This window comes from Condylura cristata, unplaced genomic scaffold (genome assembly GCF_000260355.1).
Source record: "Condylura cristata isolate star-nosed mole 26May11 unplaced genomic scaffold, ConCri1.0 scaffold00053, whole genome shotgun sequence".
Lineage (NCBI taxonomy): Eukaryota > Metazoa > Chordata > Mammalia > Eulipotyphla > Talpidae > Condylura > Condylura cristata.
The window spans coordinates 1,491,339-1,513,545 of NW_004567154.1; the positions used below are offsets into that span (position 1 = coordinate 1,491,339).

Sequence of the window (22,207 nt, forward strand, 5' to 3'; positions counted from 1 at the left end):
CAGGCAGGAATGTGATATGTGAACTCTCATGCACATATCCAGCTGGGGTTGGTAGACAAGTGGACAAGACAATGGGCAGCCTAGATCTGGGGTCCCTCACCATTCTTCCATGCGCTTCTCTAGCTCAGGCAGCAGGAACTGCTGGTGGAAGCAATAGATGGAGCAGATGTTAGAGAAGATACCGTGGACAACATCAGCCGGGAAGGAACTGCGGTTCCGAGCTTCTTCCAGCAGCCGGGCACAGAACACCTGTAGGGCAGGGCAGGAGTACTCAGCCAGCTGGGCCTGGGGCTTGACTGAAGAAGGGGCAGCTTGCAGGTGAGGGCAGTATTTGTGGGCAAATCTGTAGAGCTCTGATCAGCATTTGTCTTGAGACAGGAGAGAGAGTGAATAGAGTTAGGCTTATATGTAGAATTGGATTTTAGGTTGTCAACATTGGGACCTGGAGGAGGCATTGAAACAGTAAGTCAGGATCAGGGTCAAGGTCAGAATTAGATTCAGGGTCAGGGATAAGATTGGAATTAGATCCACTCATTTAACAAATGTTCTTGAGTACCTACAGTATGCCAGGAACAGTCCTAGAGGCAAGGAAAGAGCAGTGAACGAAGCAGACAGAAGTCCCTACCCTCCGAATTCTAGTGGGTTTGGGGTCAGGAACAGGGTCACAGTTAAAATGAAGTGCATGTTCTGGTTCACAGTCAGGAGCAGAGTCAGGATCTGAGTCAGAGTTGCAGTCAGGGTTAGTGTCCCCTTGGGCCAGGATTAAGAATGAGGGTTGATGAAAAGATGAAGCATAATCAGAGTTGGCTTCAGGGACAGAATAGGGGCTAAGATCAGAGAGGGGCCTAACAAACTCTGGATCCTAGCCCCAGTGGAAGGGTTGTTCTCAGGCCCTATCACTCTCTCTTTGGCACCCACCTCCCAGGACCTGGCACCCCAGGACCCTCAAGGGGCCATTCACCTGATCCAGGAGATGAAGCCTGGACACATAGGCCTTTTCAGTTTGCAGGAGCTCATTGGCAATGTGGAAAACCTTCTGCTGCACGGTCAGCTGGAAAGGAGAAGACGCAACTGCTAATCCATCATCCTATATCCTGACCCTCACCCAAGCCCCCATAATTCTCAAAACAGCTCAACAGCTCTAAGCTCAATTCTAGCCCAATATAACCTCACCCCCATTTGTGGACCCATAGGCCACCAAGTTCATCCCTGACTTGCCAGTGCATTATAATGTCCCCCCTCAATTCTGATAATATGTATACTCCCTTACTCAGCTCCTCTTTCACCCAATCATTATCCTTTCTTTTTACTCAGTGTAAGTATATGAGCCAAGAAGTGAGACTTCCTGGATTCAAATCCTAGCTCTGCCAATTCATTAGCTTGCATAAATTATGTAACTGCTCTGTATTTAAGTCTCCTCATCTACAAATACAGATAATAATAGGATCTAAACCATTTGCAAGAAAACAATTAAACATAAATAAGGCACAGCTGACTGCAGGTTAAGCAGTCTGCAAATGCTGGTTATTTATTCTCCCACTCTTAGCAATGGCTTGCTGAGTACCTAGGGTGTTAGGAAAACACAAAAGTATAAAAATGTATAAAACTCATTACCTGTTAGCCCAGTTCATTGCATACATGTTTGCTGAGTCCCTGGCCTCAACCCTCACATTGGAGTTGGGTTCAGGGGGAGCACAGTACTCTGGCTGGGGCCTAACTCAGATGCAAGGGCCTTTGAAAGCAGCGTCAGGCTGTCAGGACACGGAAAGGGGTTCTTGCTGCCTTCACCCCCACTGCCTCAGGTTCTTGGAGTACTCTAGCTCTGGTGCCCCGCTGAAGGTCAGGATGTCTCTCTGCCTATCACAGGCTTTCCTTTTACAAATAAGGAAACAGAGGCTTGCGGTGGGGGAGCAGAGAGGGGAGAGATTTGCCCAATATCACATAGCTACCAAGTCACTGGATTTTCTGGCTGGAACAGGACTTTAAAGATCTCTATCCAGAGTGTCCATCTTCGAGACAGAAAAACAGAGGTTTGTCTAATGGTTCTCTGGTGGGAGTAGAACAACTTTCCCTGTGGATACCTGGAACTGTACATGGTCATTTTGGTAGTCAGTGACTAAAGGGGGTAGGCAGGATACTAGGGAGGATAAACATTCAAAGTGGAAACAACACCCTGTTTTGAGAAATACTGAACTGGAGGGAAAACCAAGCATAAAAACCACATGGTCCTTTCTCTTGGTGTACGAGTCAGTACCTCCACAGACTCTTGTCTCTCCATCAGGGGCATCGGGATTTCTCTGTCCTTCTCATCCTCTTCCTCGTCGTCCTCCTCCTCCAGATCACTATCAACCTCCTGGGAGCTAGGCCGGTGGGGGTCAGCCAAAGCAACAGAGACACTGGCCAGGGCAGGGGGCCCAGGGCAGAGGCTGTGGCTGGGGGGGGCATCATCACTGACGAAGCAGGTCTCCTCGCTGTTAGATGGTGAGCTGATGCTGTCAATGCCACTGTCCCGGTTGGGCACTTTCTCATCATCACGAGGCCCAGGAGCCAACAGGAACAGACAGCGGGAGGCCTCACCCTCAAGGAGCTGGGGCACTGGTGGCTGTGGGGGTGGCTGTGACAACATGGCTGGTTCTGTGGGACCTGGGCTGGGGCCAGGGGCTGGCCTATCCGAGGCAACAATCACAGGCTCTCTGAGGTGGTTGATGGACACACATAGAGACAAGATATAAGTTTTACTAAGAGGCCTGTCTTATGATTGTCCTTCCTGTCCCAGGCACACCCTTACCCCCAGGGTCCTCAAGGGACCAGACTCACCTTTCAAATTTCTCAATCAATGAAGACACTGCTGCAGAACTGGGGCTGGCCTCTGCCCTAGAGGCTAAGCCCTTGGCCACTCGGGGGTCTGCAGGCAGCGGGCGTGATGGTGGTGGAGGGATGGGTTCAGGTGGGGGGGGCATCCGGGGCATCTGTAGGTAGCTGGGCTTCGGGGGCACTGGAGAAATGGATAGGGAAGGGGGGATACCAGTGAGCTGGGCTGGGAAGTGGCTGTCATGAACAGGCCACAAGCCCTTCACAAATCCCCATCTGCACCTTTGCCCAGATAGGCACAGACCAATTCTGAGGTCAAATCCTAGTATGTGCATATTAGCTAGGCCATAGTCCTCTGCTCCTATACAATGATGCTCACAGTTCTCACAAATGTTCTCCTCTGCTACTGGCCAACCTCCTCTGTCCCCTTTCCCAGGCCATTTCCCTGCCCCTCTTTTGAATCACTTACCCTGTGGTTTTGGGCCTGGTGCCCTCTTCAGTGGTGAAGGACGCTGGCTGGGGCTTTCAGTGGGGGGGCCTGGGTCTGAGCGAAGCCGCTGGGGACCTTCTGGGTGAGGCTCAAGGCTCTGACCAGGGTCAAGGGACAAGCTTTTCACCAGGATCCGGTTTCCCTGGTGTAGTCCTGCATAAAGGGAAAAACTGGGTATGGCTACTGACTTTACCCTAAAGGGGACTGGTAGTCACATGTCTTAGAAGGCACCTGGGGTGTGGGATTTCCCTGCGCCCCTCTCTTGGCCACACTGACTTTCTGGTAAACCCATACCCAAGCCCTCGGATGGAAAGCCACAGGCTGTGGTTGGCTGTTGTCATTGATAGACAAGAGTTCTTCTTTGTGATTAATACATTGATTCCTGGTATGTCAGCGGGTCTTACTATTATGAAGTATAAGCAGGTTAGGAGTGGGTTTGTGGACTCATTTGCAGCTCTTGTTTCTATAGCTCCAGTAGCTATGCCAAGCCTAAACCTTCTTCACCCTGTTTCTTAAAGTCCTAGGGATAGGCGGACTTCTTTGGTTATAATTTTATACAGCTGAGCATGCGTGAAAATAGTGAAACTATATTTCATGAACAAAAGTTTTGCTTCACAAAATCCCAGCTTCTCACTAACCCTGTACTACCTTCCTCTACTTTCACTCTACTACACATCTACACATACCCAGTATCAGAGTGAGTTCAGAGGAACAACTTTAAAATAGCAAGCAACGAATTAAAAAAAAAAAGGGGGAAATCTTTTTGTGCTGTTCCACTGCCCTCGTTGTGGGCTCTTTTAACCCACCTCTGCTTTGGTCCCAGGGAAGCTGATGGTTACACTTAGGAGAGGGAACCTGGTCTAGGAAGCAGAGAGGGATCCCCCTGGTATGTTATATTCCAGGTAGCAAGTGTCAGGGGCAGGTGGGCCTGGCTGGGCAATGAGATATGAAGAGGTCTCAGATGAGAGAGGAGTGGGGGGAGGTGGGATGGCTTGGAGGAAGATGGAACAAGAATGGAGAGAACAAGCTCTGCATGGCAGGCTGTGGAGCCACACAGATACCTTGTGGGCTGAAAGGCCAGGATGCAGGTCTGAAGCCCAGAGAGAGTAGCAGGCAAAGGACTCCCAAGTTCCCAGTGCGTGTGGTACTGGCTTTGCTGTGCCATATCCACACGGCTACAGAAGGCCTATTACCCTGTGACCTACGTCTAATGTGAGAGCAGTCACAAATTGGCCTACTCAGTCACAGACTTATTTACACTGTTTCACACATCTGTTGATTCAAATTCAAATATCCAGTTACATGCTATCACATTCCTATGAGTCTGGTCACAGTCACAATCTCATATATCCTCACAGTATCACATGCATCGGAAAACATGGTCACACACAGCCCAGAAATACAGCCACACAGAGGTAGCCTGGTCAACACAGCTTCACACAACAATCACCCAGCCACTTACTACCATATACCCACTTTCAACCTCACACATGGATCCGTGGAATCACAAAGATACACAGTGTCATTTACACTGTGTCTCACAGTTTCAGGGTCACAGAGTTTAATACATACCATAATATGGCATGGCAGGGTCAGACAACTATAAGCTGTTTCCACAATCTCAAAAACTAAAGCCACACAGGGTGATTAAATTATGTGAGGTCAGATACAACCTCACACAATGGCAATACAACACAAAGTCATACACAATCACATACCCAGAAACACAACTGTAGGCACATGGCATAATTTATTGTGTCGTATTTATTAGACACAAGTCCATGGTGTCCCTGAGTCTTATGGGCTCAGGCACACATATACACCTGACACTTGCCTTTTGGTCTAAATAGTCATGGTATTACATATAGCATCTGTTGTGAAAACACACAATTACAAAGCACATGGAGACACCCTATGGTGTCACAAAGGCAGAGTCACAGGGAATTTTAGGTCTTCCAATCCTAAAGGGAAGGAGTAGCCCAACCCACAGGGCTCTGGGAGCTTCCCAGGGTCCCTGACCACACCCTGGCCACAGTTCAGCCAGGTAGGCCTCAGGTCATAGTCCCCTCCCAGCCCTAAGGGAACATGGTGCCCAGGTCCCAAGCTGAACCCCCTTCTTCACCCTGTACCTTGCTTTGGGTGCAGTCTCCTCACTTCCTTTCCCACCTGAGCAGACAGGTCAGAGGGAGGAAGTGTTCCACCTCAACTCAGCTGGGCTGCTTAGCCTGCCCAGCTCAGCACATCCCGGCCCCGTCCTGCCCTGCCCTCCCCCTGGGTGTGGGGTTGAGGAGGATGAATCACCTGGAGGGCTGCACAGGTGGAGACAGGGTTTGAAAGACACATGGCCAGAGAAAATAAAATGAGAGACAGAGTTCAGCAGGCAGGACCAGAGGTCCAGCAAAGCCAGGCACCCTACCATGCAGAACAGTACACATAGGTGCTAGGGGACTAGGTGCCCCTAATCTGCCTCCTCAAGCCTGGAGGAGCCCATCTGGCAAGGTCTCCACAGCACAAAGCCAGGCAGGTCTCCCTGGGAAAATCCTCCCTACCATGTCTGTAGAGGGCATGGCCCCAGCTGAGGTTTCTCTCCCTCTGCTCTACTGCTTGTTCTGGGGATGGGGTGACCAGACCACCCTCCATGGCCCTGCTCTGACCCACCCTCTGCTCCCTCCTCACCCACCTAACCTTGAAGCCCACAGGTGGGCCTGCCTCTCCTTTTGTTGCCTCCTTGCAGGTAGCCCTCCAGAAAGGGAGACTGCAATTCAAGTATTCTGGACACCCTGGGTTCCCAGGTGAGAAGGGTGGAGATTGTCAGCCCAAATGCTAATGAGGTGAAGACAGAGAGGAGAGCAGCGATTTGTTCAAGGTCACATATGAAGTCAATGGAAGCCTTCCAGGCAGAGTCCAGGATTGAAGTCACTAACCCCATTCAAGAGGAAGCTGGAAAAGAGGAGAATGGGGGTGGGGCAGGGTGTATCCCAGCATTTTGGCAATCCATGAGCGTCAATGTGGCTAGTGAGGGCAACATCACTAAGCTTGCCACTAGAGAGGTGAACAACAGGGTTCTGGTTCAGGAGCCTAGGCCCCATTGAGGGAAGAAGGTTCAAGATCCTTCAACCTACATTTCTCCTATAGTTTCTCTCAATGGCTCCCTTGGCCCCATGTCTTGCTCCCACCAGGTGGAAAGATGAACTCCTACTAGCTCATGTCACTTACCTGCATAAGAACCTTCTTTGATGCCCACTACCCATGGGAAAGTAGCAACTTCTCAAACTCTGTGGTCCCTCACAACTTTGCTAAACTCTCTCTCTGGTTTTCACTTGGCTTAGTTTAGTCCCGCTGAGGCCTTCTCTTTCCTGGCAGACTGCTGAGAGATGTGAAAATCCTATCACTGCCCTCGGGGACTCCTCTGCCACTCAGCTACAGCACCTTCCTACTGTCCTACCCCATCCCTACCAACTGGGTCCTGCATTGATTTTCTCCACGTGGCTGATAATCCTCATTTTGTTATACACTCATACGCACACCCATATCTACATACCGGCAAGGTCCTCCACCAGCACTGCCCCTGCCAAGCCTGGGTTTACCATCGTTCCCAGGGCCCATTAAAGCGGGTCACAAACCTCTGACCCACTCCCCATGCCAAAAGGCATACCACAAGCTTTGTAACACCTGTGAAAATGTACTCAAAGACCTAGCATGGACCAGAGAAGCTCACATGTCCCTGTGCAACATGCTCAGCACAAACTATACAGTTGCAGCCACTGTCGTACACCTGGGGGGGGGGGGATGGGCGTATGCACCTCACAGGTCCTCAGCAGGTCCAAGGGCAATCTTGACCCTGTTCTTCAGGGAGCACTGAAGCGTAAAGACAAGAGGTGCTCATTCAGGAAAAGCTAAGTAGGGCTCAGAAAGTACTAGGAGCTCGGCCTGTGGAGACGGAGGGAAGTTTGGAGGCTGCAGAGCCCAGGGACATGGCGGCCACATAAAATACAGATACTCAGTTCAATGTGAGTATCAGATAAACAGTGAGTAATTTCTCAGTATATGCCATCTTCATACATATTTACACTAAACACTTACTATGCTACACTAAAAATTATGTTGTGTATCTTAAGTTCAAATTTAACTACTTTTTTAGTCAAAGGTGGCTTTAAGCAAATGAGGCAGAAGCAGGCCTCTAGGCAGTACCAGGCAGCCAGCACCCCACCAGACATTACCAGGCAGCCAGCACCCCACCTGACATACCTGTTCATTAAACTTCAGGTAAGCTGTGGGCTCTAACCAATTTCCCTACAAGGGAGCCTGAGTGCTTGACAGTGACGTTATTTACAGGTAATCTTGAATCTGGTACTATTTATTAAAAAGTCAATAATTTAAAGCACTTAACAGTTGGTTCCAAAGAAGGGTGACATGATCATATGACCAAACTGCATGGAGTAAAGTGTTATGGCATCTTTGTTAGGAGGAGCTGGTTGAGAAGTCACACAGACCCCAGTTACACCCCGGCACTTCCACTTACTAGCTGTGTAGCCATGGGTGAAGGTCTTCATCTATCTGAGCCTCAGTTCCCGTATGAAAGCAGAATAAGCACAGCTCTCTGTTTTTAAGGAGTCCATGAGTACATGAAGTGGATGAGCATGTACCCCCTCCCCCAAAGCAATGTGAGTTCAACTAGAAAACCAACAGGACTGCCTATTTACAGACACACAAAATGACATGTACAGATACAGAAACCCAGACACTTGTGGAGAGTAGGCACGCTCAGCCAGAGGCGGACACAGAATCTGGCCCTACTCTCCACAACAGCTCTGCAGCTCAGCGCAGGATTCCCACTAGAGGCAGCATGGTGCGGAAAGGAAAATGGTACCCCATCGCCCCAAATTCAACTCAAAATAAAGTAATATGTATTTTACAAGCTGTAAAATACATGTTAAGAAGTATAATAGTTTTTAATTTCCCCATGACAACTTAATGTTATTATATATTCTCAATAACATTATATATCTTCTCAGTAACATTTATATATATGACGATCATTGTATATATTAATATATTGCATATATTAATAGAGCATCATGTATATTAATATATATTTTTATATATTGTATATGATTATATGTTATACATGTCATGTTCTCAATAACAAACCATCACGGGGAAATTAAAAGCTATTTTACTTCTTAACATGTATTTTACAGTTTGTCTGTTATATATTTTGAGTTGAATTTGAATGGGGCGATGGGACACTATTTTCCTTCACCTTCCATGCAAATCAATACAAAAATTATTTGTGGTTGCTGCAGGCCCCTGCTTGGCAAGCGCCGTGTGCACATGCTTCTCGCTGTAGTGGCAGGGCAGGTCTATCCTCCAGCTGAGCTCGATGGCAAGGATTCCTCCATTTGCTCAATTCCACTGGAGCCAAACTTAGCTTGTTCCTTATCTTTCTGGGAATTTCAACTCCCAGCTTTCCCCATTCCCTGACCAGCAGCATCCCCTCTCCCTCCTCTGAAGATGGCCATTAACTCCCTGATGGTCTGGCAGCCACTTCACAGCTCTGGGCCCAAATTTCCCATCTGCAACATGGGGAGAACCTGTTGTTGCACCTGCCTGTGAGGAATTGGTGAGACGTAGCAGAAGCTAACCTTTGCACGCAGGCCTCCTAACTCCCCCTGGACATTTCTCCCTACATCCTTGAAATCGCTGCTTCTCTAGGCTGAGATCTAGGTAGGATCCAGAGAAAGCTGGAATTCCTGGAGGTGGGGTGGGATGAGGGAAGGGTACAGGAGTGGAGAAGAAAGAGCAGACAAGAAGGTAGCTTCTGGGAAGCCAGAGCTCTGGGAAAGGGGAGTGTTACTCAGTGTGAGAAAAAAAGCTTGCATAGCTGCCCCACCCTTTACCACCTGACCCTGACCTTGAGGTCCAGCTCAATAACCTTCCTCCAACTTTGAGGCCAGAACGCTTGGCTTGGCAGATGCTATCTTTGAAAGGTCAAATACAAAGTTCTGTTTTGTGTGAGAAGTACAGAGGGAGCTACAGGGGAAGTCTTTGCACAAGGAACAAAGCTACAAGGGTAGCTCAAAGGTTTCTTCGTTAAGGTAGACTGCTCTTCTGACTGTAAGGACTCTGCAGAAAAACTAGGGGCCCCTCCAGCAGAGTGAAGGACCTTCTGAAAGAGGGACAAGGATTCCTCCATTTGGTAAGTAAGAAGTAAGCCATTTTTGGCAAGTAAGAAGCTTCCTAAGAAGTGTTCCCTCCTGAATTATGCTACGGAGATAAGTCAGAAGGAAAAAGCAAATATTGGATGATTTCATTCATATGCAAATTAAAATAAAAGAAATGGACAAAACTAAACCAAAACAAATGCTAGGAATATGACTGCAAAACTGAAGCTACCGGAGAGGGCAGATGGGTTAAACAAAAGGCCTCCAGCAGGCCTGGAGGTGTCCAATAAGCCAAGGGAACATATAGCTAGTAGAGGAGAGGACAGTGTGAAGGAGCTTCAATGACTGGTGAAGGGTCAGTGGTGTCTTGGTGGTGGGTAGGATGTGGTATCACCCAAATATCTGAAGAGGTGTGAACATATTCCATTAAATTATATACAGTGTTGTAAACCAAAGTCACCATAATAAAACCAAATATGCACTTAAAAAGTAGAAAATAAAATTACATTACTTATACATATTATACATATATATTTGTGCATACACACACACACACACACTCCTTTCTTTGATTAAAGGCTGAAAACATTGTATAGGCAACCTGTTATTGCCTGACTTTCCAAATTTATTCAACTAGATTATATTTTATAAATTTTTACATACTTTAGTGCATAAATATTCCTACATAATAGAGCTTTGCTGTTAATCATTTGCTTTCCTTTGTCCCTTCAATGTTTTTTCTTGTATTTCTGTGTCTGCCTATCTACCTATATATGTGTGCATGCACTATGTGAGTACACACACATACACAACATTTTCTTATCTATTAGAGACCACAGAAAAAAAGTTTCACTAGGTGTACCTTTTGTAAAAAGCTCATGCAGTTCATAAAAAATAGGAATCCCTCCCTGGTGGCACAGCGGGTTAAAGCTCAGCACTAAAAAGCTAAAGCCACTTCAGCATGAGTTCAATCCCCACCCCGGAGGTGACCCACATGGCACAGCAGACCTCTCCTGACCCGCCCGCTGCTCCCCTCAGCAGTGTACTTCGTCGATCTGCCTGTTCTGCTCCCCACTCTGTCTCTGGTGAAGCCTCTCACTGCCCCTGCACCTCTGACTTGTACCCCAGTTCTGTATGAATAAATAAATCTTAAAAAAAAAAACAGAATAAAAAAATTACAGAATTAAAAAAAAAATGTTTCCTCCTGCAAAATGGTAGAACTTTCTGTAAACGTTTTCTTTTATAAAAAGAAGGCCCTTTATGTAAAGGAAAGATATTTCTACAAAATGGAGTTTTCTTCAGAATGGATGACATTCTGTAAAGTAAGGAGAGTTCTATAAAAAACCCTTTTGTAAAATGGATGACATAACTGTAAATGAAGGACTTTCTGTCAAAGTAGAAGACTCTTCTGTTAAATAAAAGAACATTTTTTAACTTGTGACTCTTTCTGTAAAGAGAAGGACATTTCTGTAAAGTTGTGGACCCTTGTGTAAAGTGAGGACCTCCCCGTAAAATGGAAAACTATAAGGTAACAGAGAACGATAAGTGGGGTAAATTAGAGAGCGCCTAGGTCTCGCTAAAAGTAGAGACAGCAGCTCTTCTCCTTCATGCAATTAATAGTAATCTTCTAGTAACAGTCCCTGTATTTTCAGATCTTCCAACATTTTGAGAGAATCTGAAATCCAAACATTGATGTGAAATCCCCTAATTTTAAAAACAGTGAGTAGACCAAATGAAATTTGGGAGTCAAGTTTGATGTGTGCGTCACCACTTAGCAAAAACCAAGTCCTTAAAGGGCTGAGGATCCTTCCACCTTTGCTGTTTGTTCCCGGCCCTATCTAAAATGCTCCGGTTCTTGGGTAGCAGCCTTAGAGGTCCCCTCAACAATCCTGTTGAAGGGCCCAGTCACCTCAGGGAGTGAGTGGGTTCAGCGGTTGGCCCGTGCAATGATTCTTAGGAGTTCTCTAAACTGGAATCTACCTCTCCTGTCTGATCCAGTTCACGTTCTTCCCTGTGCAGGATGCCTGGAGAAGAAAGCAGGAGTTGCAAGAGATTTCCGAACTCTCTGGAATTTAAGGTGTTCTTTTTTTAGTGGAGGACATAAGGTATGGGGATTCAACTGTGGTTTGAGTACACATTTGAGCCAAGCAATGTGATGATGCTTTTCCTGTATGTCATTCACTAATAGCCCTGTGTATTATTAGCTCCACTTTACAAACACAGAAACTAAGGCACAGAGAAGCAAAATAACTTGCTATGGATTCATAGCTAGAGGTGGTGGAGCTGGGACTGGATCCCTCCTAAGTCTGTCCAGAGTCACAGAGCACATCCTCAGTTAATGTTTGTTGAGAAAGATCATACTTGGAGGAGGCAGAGCAGAGGATGTTCTAAAGGAGGTAGTTTTTTAATTCAGCCACCCAGCATGGGGTATGCTTTTTTCAGATACAGGTGGGCTAGGCATGGTCTCCAAGGAAAGGAAGAAAAATCAGCAAAGTTGTGGATACTATGGGTGGTGAGTTGAAGAGTGTGTTTGAAAGTCTGGACTGGCCAGAAGTTCCAGAACAGGAAGAAGGAGCACAAAGACCAAGAGACAGGCAGATACTCCCTTCCCACACCAACTACCACCATAAAGATACAGACCCATTATAGGGGCACACACACACACACACACACACAGGATCTATACACAGAGAGCCACACTGAAACATTTACAATACCCCAGAGCCTAGACAGAGCAAAGGTAACATACAACTACATTCAGGAAGACACATCATATGCAGTCCCAAAGAAACACGCATTCAAATATACATAACGATATACAAGAACAAGAACATTGAGATGCACACAAACCAGACCCACGGGGGCAAAGACAACCAGACAGCAATAACATAGGTGTGTGTGTATGTGCCCATGGGTACACACACACACACACACACACACACACACACACGCCACAGCCACATGGGAGTAGAGGAGGCAGCTCATTCCTCCTTCAGTTGCTTAATTGCTCTGAGGGCCTGGCAACCTCCAGTGTCTCTGGACCTAAGGCCAAAGAAGGATGAGGGTGGTAGCTCCACCCCTGGGAGGGGCTGGGGACTTCAGAGGACAGGAAGGGAAGGGAGGGGAGCAGCAGCTGGGAGCACTGGGGGCAGTAATTACCCGGTGCTGGGGCTGCCACGCTGGCTGAGACTTCCCTCCCCGGGAGGACAAAGCCACTAAAGGATGGGCTCTCTGACCCCTGCTGGGACCCCAGTGACCCACAACACACACTATCTCCCCTCCCTACCACCACAGGCCTGGAAGAAATTGGGGGTTGGCGATAGAAATGTTATGAAGGAAAGAGAGAGACTGGAACAAAGACAAGGAGGGAGAGGCAGGAAAACTACGAGACTCAGAAAAAAAGGCAGCTAGAGAGAGACAGAAAGGAGGGGCAAGTCAGAAGCCTGAGGTGAAGAGTAAGAGCGATTCAGGCCCTGAGAGGCAGAGAGGCAGGGACAAGTGCAGTTCAGGGCAACTACTGAACATGGCTACAGTGTGCCCTGCCAAGTGCTATGGACTTTATCTGTGGCATTTAAAACTTACCACCCAGGGAGGTGGGATCAATAACCCCATCTTATAGATGACAAAATTGAGGCTCAGAGAGGTGAGGTGACTTGCCCAAGGTTCAGTGAAGCTGGCAGAGTTGGGTCCGGGGGTGAGAGGAGGGCCCACACTGCTGCCAGACCCTGTCAGAGACACAGGGCCCAGAGATCCCTAAAGGTATTCTCTGGAGACACAAGCAGTCAGTGAGACCCAAACACTCCAGTCCCCAAGAGATACAATACATAGTGAAAGAGACCCACAACTCATCGTTCCCCTTGTCTGGGATGGGAAGGGAAGAAGAGGGGCCATGTCTATACCTAGAATATATGATGCAGGGAGGTCAGCCTAGGGGAGCAGGGAAGAAGCTGGAGTGGGAGCAGGGAAGGTGAAGGCAAAGAGCATTATAGGTAGTCTTGGCCTGGCCTGCCAGGTGGGAGGGTTTCCATGCCAGTTGCAGCTCCTTAGCCAGTCCTGCTGGTCCTGCATTTCGGACTTTCTACAGGTGCCTTCCCTCTGTGAGCTAGCCCCTTCCCTTCAGGGAGCACAGGGAAGGGCCAGGGAGGGCTAAACAAAGGCCTCCAGCAGGCCTGAGGGCTTTTCCTCCCCTCTCTGGAGCCTCAGTCACACACCTGTGCCCACCTGTGCCCCTCACCTTTCTGCCCTCACTCTGGGACCCAGCCTATGCATATTGGCTACTACACCTAGACAGATGCTCAGTCTTTAGGCTCCTCAAATTTAGTGCATCCTAAACCATAACTATACCCCAGCCTCCAAGCATATCCTTCTGCCTTCTCCATCCCAGCAATAGCACCTCTAATACGCAGTCCCCCAAGCCTGGGCTTTCTCCATGACTCAACCCTCTCGCTCCCCACTTACTCACATCCAGTCCCAGTCGGACCCTAAGTCCTTGCAGATTTGACTTCTTAGCAGCTATAACACCCATATCCTCCCCCTCCCCCGATATGTGCACTTTAGTCCCTGAACTGATTTTTCTTCCATGCTAGGGCCCTCTATGAGGCACTGTTCAGCAACAAGTCAGGATCAGGAAAACATAGTCCTCTTCAATTTCTACAGCCCCATGAGAGGGTCCCCTTGCCTTGGGGTGAACTGCAAACTCCTAAGCAGGGAACAAGTAAGGCAAAGCTTGTGACACTTCTCAGTCCCCATCCTCCAGCCACAATGGCCTCTTGTTTGTTCCTAGAAAGTGTCCCCTTCCGCTGGAGCCTTGGCACATGTCCTTCTGGTAACAAGAATGACTTTTACATTCCTCCTTACCTCTGGGCTCCTATTTATCCTTCAGATCCTAACTCTAGAGTCTTCTCTTCCCTGTCTGCCCCCTCATCGTATGTTCCTCTAGCATTCGGGCTTGGAATTAGGTCTTCCCTGGTGGAAAGGCGCTCCATTAATATCAGGATTGTGCTTGTCCCACTGCCCATCCAGCACCTCATGAGGGCCATGGCCATCGTAGATACTTATTAAACATTTGCTAAATAAATAGACGCTCCCCCTCTTTCACTTTCCCTTATCTGCTCACCAAGTTTATTGTCACCCTTGGAAGCCAGACAAATGCAATGACCAGGTCCCTGATTTTCATAGGGACCTAAGTCCCTATGAATGGAAGGGCAACCTGGGGACACAGTGAATCCAAGGCAGAGCCAGGAATGCTGAGGCCCCTTAGGCTGCTGACCTGCAGTCTTGTATACAGCCCTGCAAGTGTTTGAAGCACCTTTTGGAGGTGCAGTTTTCTAGGGCTGAAGAGGGTATTGGAGCCAGGAAAGGCTGGACTCACTGCTCCAAGGATATATGTTCTCTTTGGATGAAGCTACTTTATAAGGGTGGCCAGTGGAAGGCTATACTGGCTGCCCTCACTCCAGACAGGTCCTAGCTCCACCCAGCCAGTGTCTGGCCAGCTCCACATCTGCCTATGGCATTTAGCTTTCTGGTTCCCCAGAAAGCCATGAGTTGTGCCTATCTGAGGCAGTTAGCTGCCACTCACGCTTGAGGAAGCAGGTAACACCAACTGGGCCCCCCTTCAGAGATGGTTGCACTGAAAAGACTGAGAAACGGGAGTGTCAACCATCTGTTATTTGAAAACTTCGATTCTTTTAGTCTGTCTAGGAAAATCCTTTTCCACCCAGCGTCTTTACATTCGATTGTGGTTGTGTGGAAAGCCCCGCCTGTTTCCTTTCCAAGACATTGCCCTGGAATCTCAGTGTTCTGCTCTCCAAACATCCTAGCAGAGTCTACCACACCTTTCTGTCAAGAGCCCCTCTCCTCTCCTTTCCATAAGCAACCTCCTTCTGTGTCTTCTCAGGATGCCATCAACATGCTATAGGAGTTTACTTAGCCAATGTTTGATACGCTTTTCAGTTGTACTTCCTCAGTTCTCTGCAACAGCCTCTAACCTGGATATTTAAAAGCTGGATTTCAGCTTTATGCGAATGTGTTAGAAACTGTTTCTTCCTCTACCGGGTAAAGGTATTCCTAAGACACAATTTGGGCAGGTGGTGCATGATCCACCTCAACGTGGCTCTGCTAACCTTATTGTCTGTGTCCTCAAAGATGGGCCTGGCCACCAGAACCATGCACTCTTGCATGGCTGCTGTGTGGTCCACGCTAAGCATTAGTGGTGAGAACTCTTGAATATCTCTGACCCAGATCTCTCTTCTGAACTTTCCAACCCTATGTCCAGATGTCTACTAGCCACCTCCACCTGGATATCCTCCCAGGCCCCTCAAACATAGCACATCTTAAACACAAGTTACCATCTTTCCCCAAAGTTACTCCCTCTTGGTGGCATGATGAGTCAAAGGACAGCACTGAACACCCACAGCCTCTTCAGTGTGAGGTTGACCCCCAGCCCTAGAGGTGACCCACACGGCACGGCAGACCTCTCCTGGCCTGCCAGCTGCTCCCCTCAGCAGTGTACTGCAGTCCATCTGCCTGTTCTGCCCTCCACTCTGTCTCTGGTGACTCCTCTCGCCTCCCCTGCACCTCTGGCCTACATCCCAGTTCTGTATGCAAAAATAAATAAATCTTTAAAAAAAAAAGTTACTCCTTCTCTTGCATGTAGAAGGCCTGGCTACAAGGACCAAGTCACTTTGTTGCTTTTTGAAAACCCAGACTTATTTGGCATCTACATTCAAGGTTTGTCCATATTAGAACCTAGGTTTGTCTCAGATCTTACCCTCCTACTACTTCCCTAGCCCAATCCAGCCACCCCTTGCTGGGATGACTGCAACCCCACCTGCCTGTCTCCCGACTTAAGATACTGTATACATGCAGCTAGGAGGATCTCTCAAACACCCACATCGGAGCACATTGCTCCTCTGCTTAAGATACCCTCCAATGGTTCCCCTGTACTCTCAGGATAAAGTTCTTTTGCCAGCCATAACTTTCCACTTCTCCCAATATCAGCCCTAGTCCCTGGGATGTCCCTTGTCTCAGTGCCTTTGCTCCTACAGACTCTACACAAAATGCCCTCCGTGCTCCTCCTAACTCTACAAGCCTTACTGATATCTCTCTATAGCCCTTCCTTTGGGCCCCCTGCGCTAAACACTGCTCCTATCAGGATTTCCTCTTCCTAGAGTCTAGAACTGCAGCTGTCTCCTACTTGAAATGCCAAATGGCAGTCATTCATAAGCATTGGGCATAGATAGAGGTTAAGCCAAGGCTGCCAGTATTTGTGTGTATGTGGGTGAGGGGTTGGGAGTAAGGGATGAGGCCCAGAGAGCTCTGGGGAGAGGGCGTCACAGCCGAGTCCTGTGAGGACCATTCTCCTGGTCCCAATGATGCCGATTCACTATAGGACCATAGTTAAACTGCCTCTACTGCCCCAACTGGAAAATAGGCTTGACCAGTGGTTCTCACTCTGGGCTGCTATTAGAATCGCCTGGGGAGCTTAGAAAATTGATTCCTAGGGGGACCTCCTTAGTGGCACAGGGAGACACAGAGCTATCAAGCTATGAACAGTCACTGCAGCACAGGAGTTCGATCCCCATCTGGCCATGGAGGTGACCCACATGGCGCAACAGACCTCTCTTGTCTCGCCCGCTACTTCCTTCAGCAGTGATATTTCAGTAGATCTACCTATTCTGCTCCCCACAGTCTCTGGTGAATCCTCTCACCCCCTGCACATCTGGCCTGTACCCCAGTTCTTGTATACATAAACAAATATATCGTAAAAAAAAAAGAAAATTGATTCCTAGGTTCTAACACCAAGATTCTGGAGCTCTGAAGTGGAGTCAAATGCATTTATTTTTTCAAAGGCAACATGGATTCTACTGTTTGCCCAGTTTGGACAACCCAGAACCAGATGTTGTCTAAGGGCCTTTCCAGCTCCAATTCTATCGCTTAGGGTCCTGGAGGATGCCCCAAGCACCAAATCAGAAGTCAACCCCTGTTGCTACCTCCTTGATCCACTCAGTCCTTCCACTATTCACCACAAGATTTTAACATCAAGTGTAACTCTTGATGAGCTAGGGTGAGGTCCTAAGCTACCTCCTACCAAGCCTCTGGAAGGATATTCTAGCCCTTGACCTTATATATTGCACCCCAAATCTCTGTGAACAAACCTAATCCTGCAACTTCTTTTTGACTCTCTTAAAGCCTTCTCTGGCATCTTGCTGTGTTATCTCAGTGACCCAATAAGGTCTCAGGTTTTATCCACCTAGAAAATAAGCATAAAAACAAATGTCCCTCCCTCCACCAGATAGGGTAACTGAAAGAGAAGGTACCTGAAGGTTCTTTACATGCATAAGATATAATTTTTCTTCAAAAAAGATGTGGTTGTGTGGAAAGCCCCGCCTGTTTCCTTTCCAAGACATTGCCCTGGAATCTCAGTGTTCTGGCATGGGTCAATGGGTCCTCAGGATAGTGATTCAGTAAAGGCCTCAAGAAGTCTGAGGCCTTTATTGAAGCTAAGGTCTCCTTACTGCTGGGCAATGCGCACACATGTGCTCCTGTGTGTGTAAACACACACACACACACACACACACACACACATACACACCACCTTTCCACCCCTGGCAACCACCAACTCTGCCCTTTTGAGTCAATTATAGGCAAGTCCGGTGGAGAGAGATGCCAGTCACTCAGCCTACACCTGGGCTGGCTGGGCAGTGGGGGAGGAGCACTCTCACATCCTATGCTGCTGTGAATCACATGGCCCGGCACCACCTTGCCAGAGCCTAAGTCTTCAGAAGGCTTTCTCTTATTATTTAAACAAAAATAAAAGTATTTCTTTCTGTAAGATTTGCAACCAGTATCCCTAGGTGAGGAAATTGAGGCTCAGAGAAAGGAAGCCACTCACCCAAGGTCACACAGAGAGTCAGTCAGGAATGGTTGGATGGGCACTTCCCTAGTACACTTCTTGTTCCTAATTCTCATCTTAGAATAATAATAATAATAAAAAGACACACCTACTTCAGAGGAATGAACCTCAGTAGGGAAAGAATCCTAACAACTTTTTTGGAGAGAAAGAGAGAGGTTCAGAAAAGGGAACTGTGATTTGTAATTTGGAAGTATTGGTGGAATAGAACACCAACTCAGAGTTATCATCAGAGGCCAGAGACCAGGGGTCTAAATGCTGCCCAGCAGCTGTCTCCTATACCAAGAGTATTTTGAGGGCAAGGGGAGTTTGCTGTCCTTCTCTTAGATAATAGTTAATGAGGGCCTACTATGTGTTCCCTTAGTATCTTTCCAGGTATTTGTCCAACAAGGATTTGTTGCGGACCTACTGTGTACCACACAAGATACTAGGAATGCAATGAGCAAAATAGATGCAATCCCCTTGCCCTCACAGGGTTCACATACCACTGGAGGAAGGCAAGGCAGTAAACAAAGAGTCACATACAGTAAGACATTTCAGGCCGTACTAAGTGCTGTGATGGAAGTACACTGACAACTATGATGGACTCAAAAGTAGCCCTATGGAAAGTGGTCAAAGAAGGTCTTTTGGAGGAGGGGATATCTGCACTGAGACTTGAAACAAACAGGGTAGAGAGCAGAAAGAACTGCCAGGTAGAGGGAAAAGCAAATGCAAAGGCCCTGAGGTGGAAGTGCTTGTGGCATGTTTTAGGATCTGAAAGAAGGCACTACAGTCAAGAGGGTGAGTAGCCTGCTCCATACTGTTTGCCGAAGGGAGACTGGAAAGCCAGCAGGAGCAACATGTAGGGCAGGTTATTAAAGGCCTGTTGTCAGCGGGATATCTCTAGCCCACACAAAGGGAATGGTGCCCTTGAAAATACTCAGATTCTGGGCCCTCCCTGGTGGCGCAACAGGTAAGGACGCAGCACCGCAAGCTAGCTGCAGCAGCTGCAGTGCGAGTTCAATCCCCAACCCCGGAGGTGATCCACATGGGGCAGCAGACCTCTCCTGACCCGCCTGCTGCTCCCCTCAGCAGTGTACTTGTCAGTTGGCCTGCTCTGCTCCCTACTATGTCTCTGCTGATCCTCTTACTACCCCTGCACCTCTGGCTTGTACCCTAGTTCTGTATGCATAAATAAATAAATCTTTAAAGAAAAAAGAAAGAAAATACTCGGTTTCTATGACTAGCCCAAGGTCACAGCGGCAGCAAGGGGCAAACTTGCCTTTGATTTATGCTTCAATACTGATACTTGGTTCTGGGCCATAGTCCCAAAGACGAGTGGAGCCCAGGATGTGAGCCCTGGAGGACTGCAGAGTTTCAACAGCTCCATCAGTATTACCCACTGGAAGGCAAGAACAAATGTACTCTGCTCTTCCTTATGGTTCCTGGACTCAGGTCCACATGGAGATGTTCCATGTGGAAGGCTGTGTTAGACTCCTCACTAAGATTTGTGCAGCGCACAGGTCTCTCCAGGCAGTGGTCTGTGGCCCCAATATGATTTAGAGGTAGCTGCTCTACCTCTGCAAATTGAAGTACAAGCATGTGATTTCTCCTCACAACCTTGCAGCCCTGAAACTCTCCAGCTGTTTCAGCTGGCTTCTTGCCCCCCTCCTGACCTTCCTTAGGTCTCCTTACCTATCAGCCCCTCCAGTCAGACACGTAAGCCACTTCTTCCACGTTTCTCTCTCATCACCTTCTACTCCCTCCTTCCCTTGTCCTCCCACCACACACACCTGGCAAAACACCAACCTTGGATCAATCTACCATCCCTCACTTTTTTCTCTCCCCCCCCCTTTTACTCCAGAGCTGTTGAACAGCACAGGAGAAAATCACATAAACAGAAGGCTTGGCATTACTTTCATGGTCTCTAACCTCAGTTGGGGGGAGCGGAAAGACCACAGACTTTGGACTCAAACAGATCTGGTTTTGAATCCTAGGGCCACACTAGCTGCATGACCTTGGGTAAGTTACTAGTCTGAGCCTCAGTTTCCTACCTCACAAAATGGGGCTGATGATACTTACTGCATAGGAAACTCCTCAAGATAAAATAATAACCCAAGAAAAGCAGCCACTAGTGTCTGGCACAATATAGGCACTTGGCAAGTGGGAGACTCCTTTTCTTCTGTTCCCTCAAATAAACCCCCCCCCAGCTGTCTTGCATTTCTGCCCCTTTTCTTGGCATACTCCCTCTCCCATTAGCCTCAACAGACAGAAGAGAAGGAGGCCAGAAGGAGTACAGGGAACAGAGGTTGAAAGAAGTGGACGGAAGGTTGAATGAAGAACTAGGGGGGTGGGAGGGTTGAGCAGACCTGAAGGGCCTGGATGAGTGGCCGGCCCCGAGATGGGGTTGAGGGCTAGAGAACAAGAATATGCTCCCAGGCCCAGGCCCAGGCCCTTGGCTCGGGCTCCCGTGCTCTCTCGATCACTCACCAAGCCGGGGCTGCGAGCCCTCCAGGTGGTAGGAGAAGCGCAGGGCCCGGTGGTGCTGTGGACTGGGGCCGCAGGGGAAGACCCGGGGGCCTGGAGCGGTGCCAGGACTGGCGTCCGGGAGTCCAACAAATTGGGAATCCAGGGGCCCGCCGAGAGCCGAGCCTGAGCCCCTCGGCTCCGGCAGTCCGGGCTCCAAGGCTCCAGGGTCCGAGTCGGCAGAGGCCGGTGGAAGGGAGCCAGGGAGGGTCGCGGCCGGGTGTTCGGGCTCCGAAGGCCCGATGCCCCCCGGGGCGCGGTGGCCGTGCATGGTCCGGGCCTGGGCGCGGGGTCCGGGCTCCCCGCTTGGCTGGGGCGGAGGCGCCGGCGGAGGAGGCCCGGCGCCCGGCTGAGCAGCGGCCTCAGGCTCGGGGGGCGGGGCTGCGGACTCAGCCCCACTGCAGAGCCTGGAGCCCCCAGCCCGGGTCCGGGCCAGCAGTTGTGGCAACGGTGGCAGTACCAGCAGCAGCCGCGGCCACCGCCGCTGCCGTGCCAGGCATTGCCGGCCCGGGCCCCGCCTGGGGAGTGGGCTCGGCGAGGCCGGGGGCCCGCTGGGGAGCGCTGTTTACGCGGCAGCGACTGGATGATGGTCGAGGGGCTGCGCTCCGTGTGGTCTCTCCGGTCGGCGGCGAGAACGTTCGTAGCCCAGGGCCAGGAGTCGGTCTGTACGGAGTGCGGGGGTGGGGAGGGTCTCTTCTTTCTCCCCAAATGGGAATCGATCTGGGCTCTCCTGGCTGGTCGGAAAGGTTCTTCCTCCCGCCGCAGTGGAGGCTGGGGGTGGGGGGGCGGAGGGAGAGGATGGGAGGGGAGGCGAGGGAGGGAGGAGAGGACGGCAGTGGCGGGGGCCGTGCGTTTGCGCCGCGCGCTCGGACTGCGGGGTTCGCACCCAACCAATCGCTCAGGACGTTGCTCCAGCTGCGGGGGCAAAGGAACAGCCGAGACCGGGCAGCACCGTTCTTCCCAGTCTCGGCCTGGGTCTCGGCAGCGGCAGGCGGGAAGAAGCCAGAGGAAGGGGGGTGGGGAGGCGGGAGCCGTAGCTGAGGCAGCCTTAGCCAAAGCGGCGCTGGGACCCGGCTACCCGGCCCCGCCCCCTAGCCTGGGATTTGTGCCTGGCCACGCCCCCTCAGCCGGGCCCGCCTCACTTCTTGCAGCTACAGCCTCCTTTCTGCTGCTTAAAAAATTTCCCCCAGCCTGCTTTCCCCATCCCTCCCTGGTACCCCACACACGTGTCTCTCAGGCTCCTCCCTTCCCCCCAGATCTGCCTTTCTATCCCGTATCAGGTCTTCTCCCCCACTTCAGTCTCTTTTCCAGAAGCCTTTCCAAAGT

General features: G+C 49.5%; 1 protein-coding gene across 1 annotated transcript in view; it reads right to left on the reverse strand.

The window, feature by feature from the left end:
- Positions 1 to 21,885, reverse strand: part of FGD1 (FYVE, RhoGEF and PH domain containing 1) — a 38,986-nt gene extending 17,101 nt beyond the window's left edge. Inside the window, exons 1-6 of the mRNA XM_004695012.1 lie at positions 20,846 to 21,885; positions 3,281 to 3,454; positions 2,818 to 2,995; positions 2,255 to 2,693; positions 962 to 1,051; positions 101 to 249 (exon numbers count right to left, since the gene is read on the reverse strand). Of these exons, the coding sequence (XP_004695069.1) occupies positions 101 to 249; positions 962 to 1,051; positions 2,255 to 2,693; positions 2,818 to 2,995; positions 3,281 to 3,454; positions 20,846 to 21,152 (1,337 nt within the window). The 5' untranslated portion in view covers positions 21,153 to 21,885. The remainder of the gene's footprint in view (positions 1 to 100; positions 250 to 961; positions 1,052 to 2,254; positions 2,694 to 2,817; positions 2,996 to 3,280; positions 3,455 to 20,845) is intronic.
- Between the last annotated feature and the right edge of the window lie 322 nt (positions 21,886 to 22,207).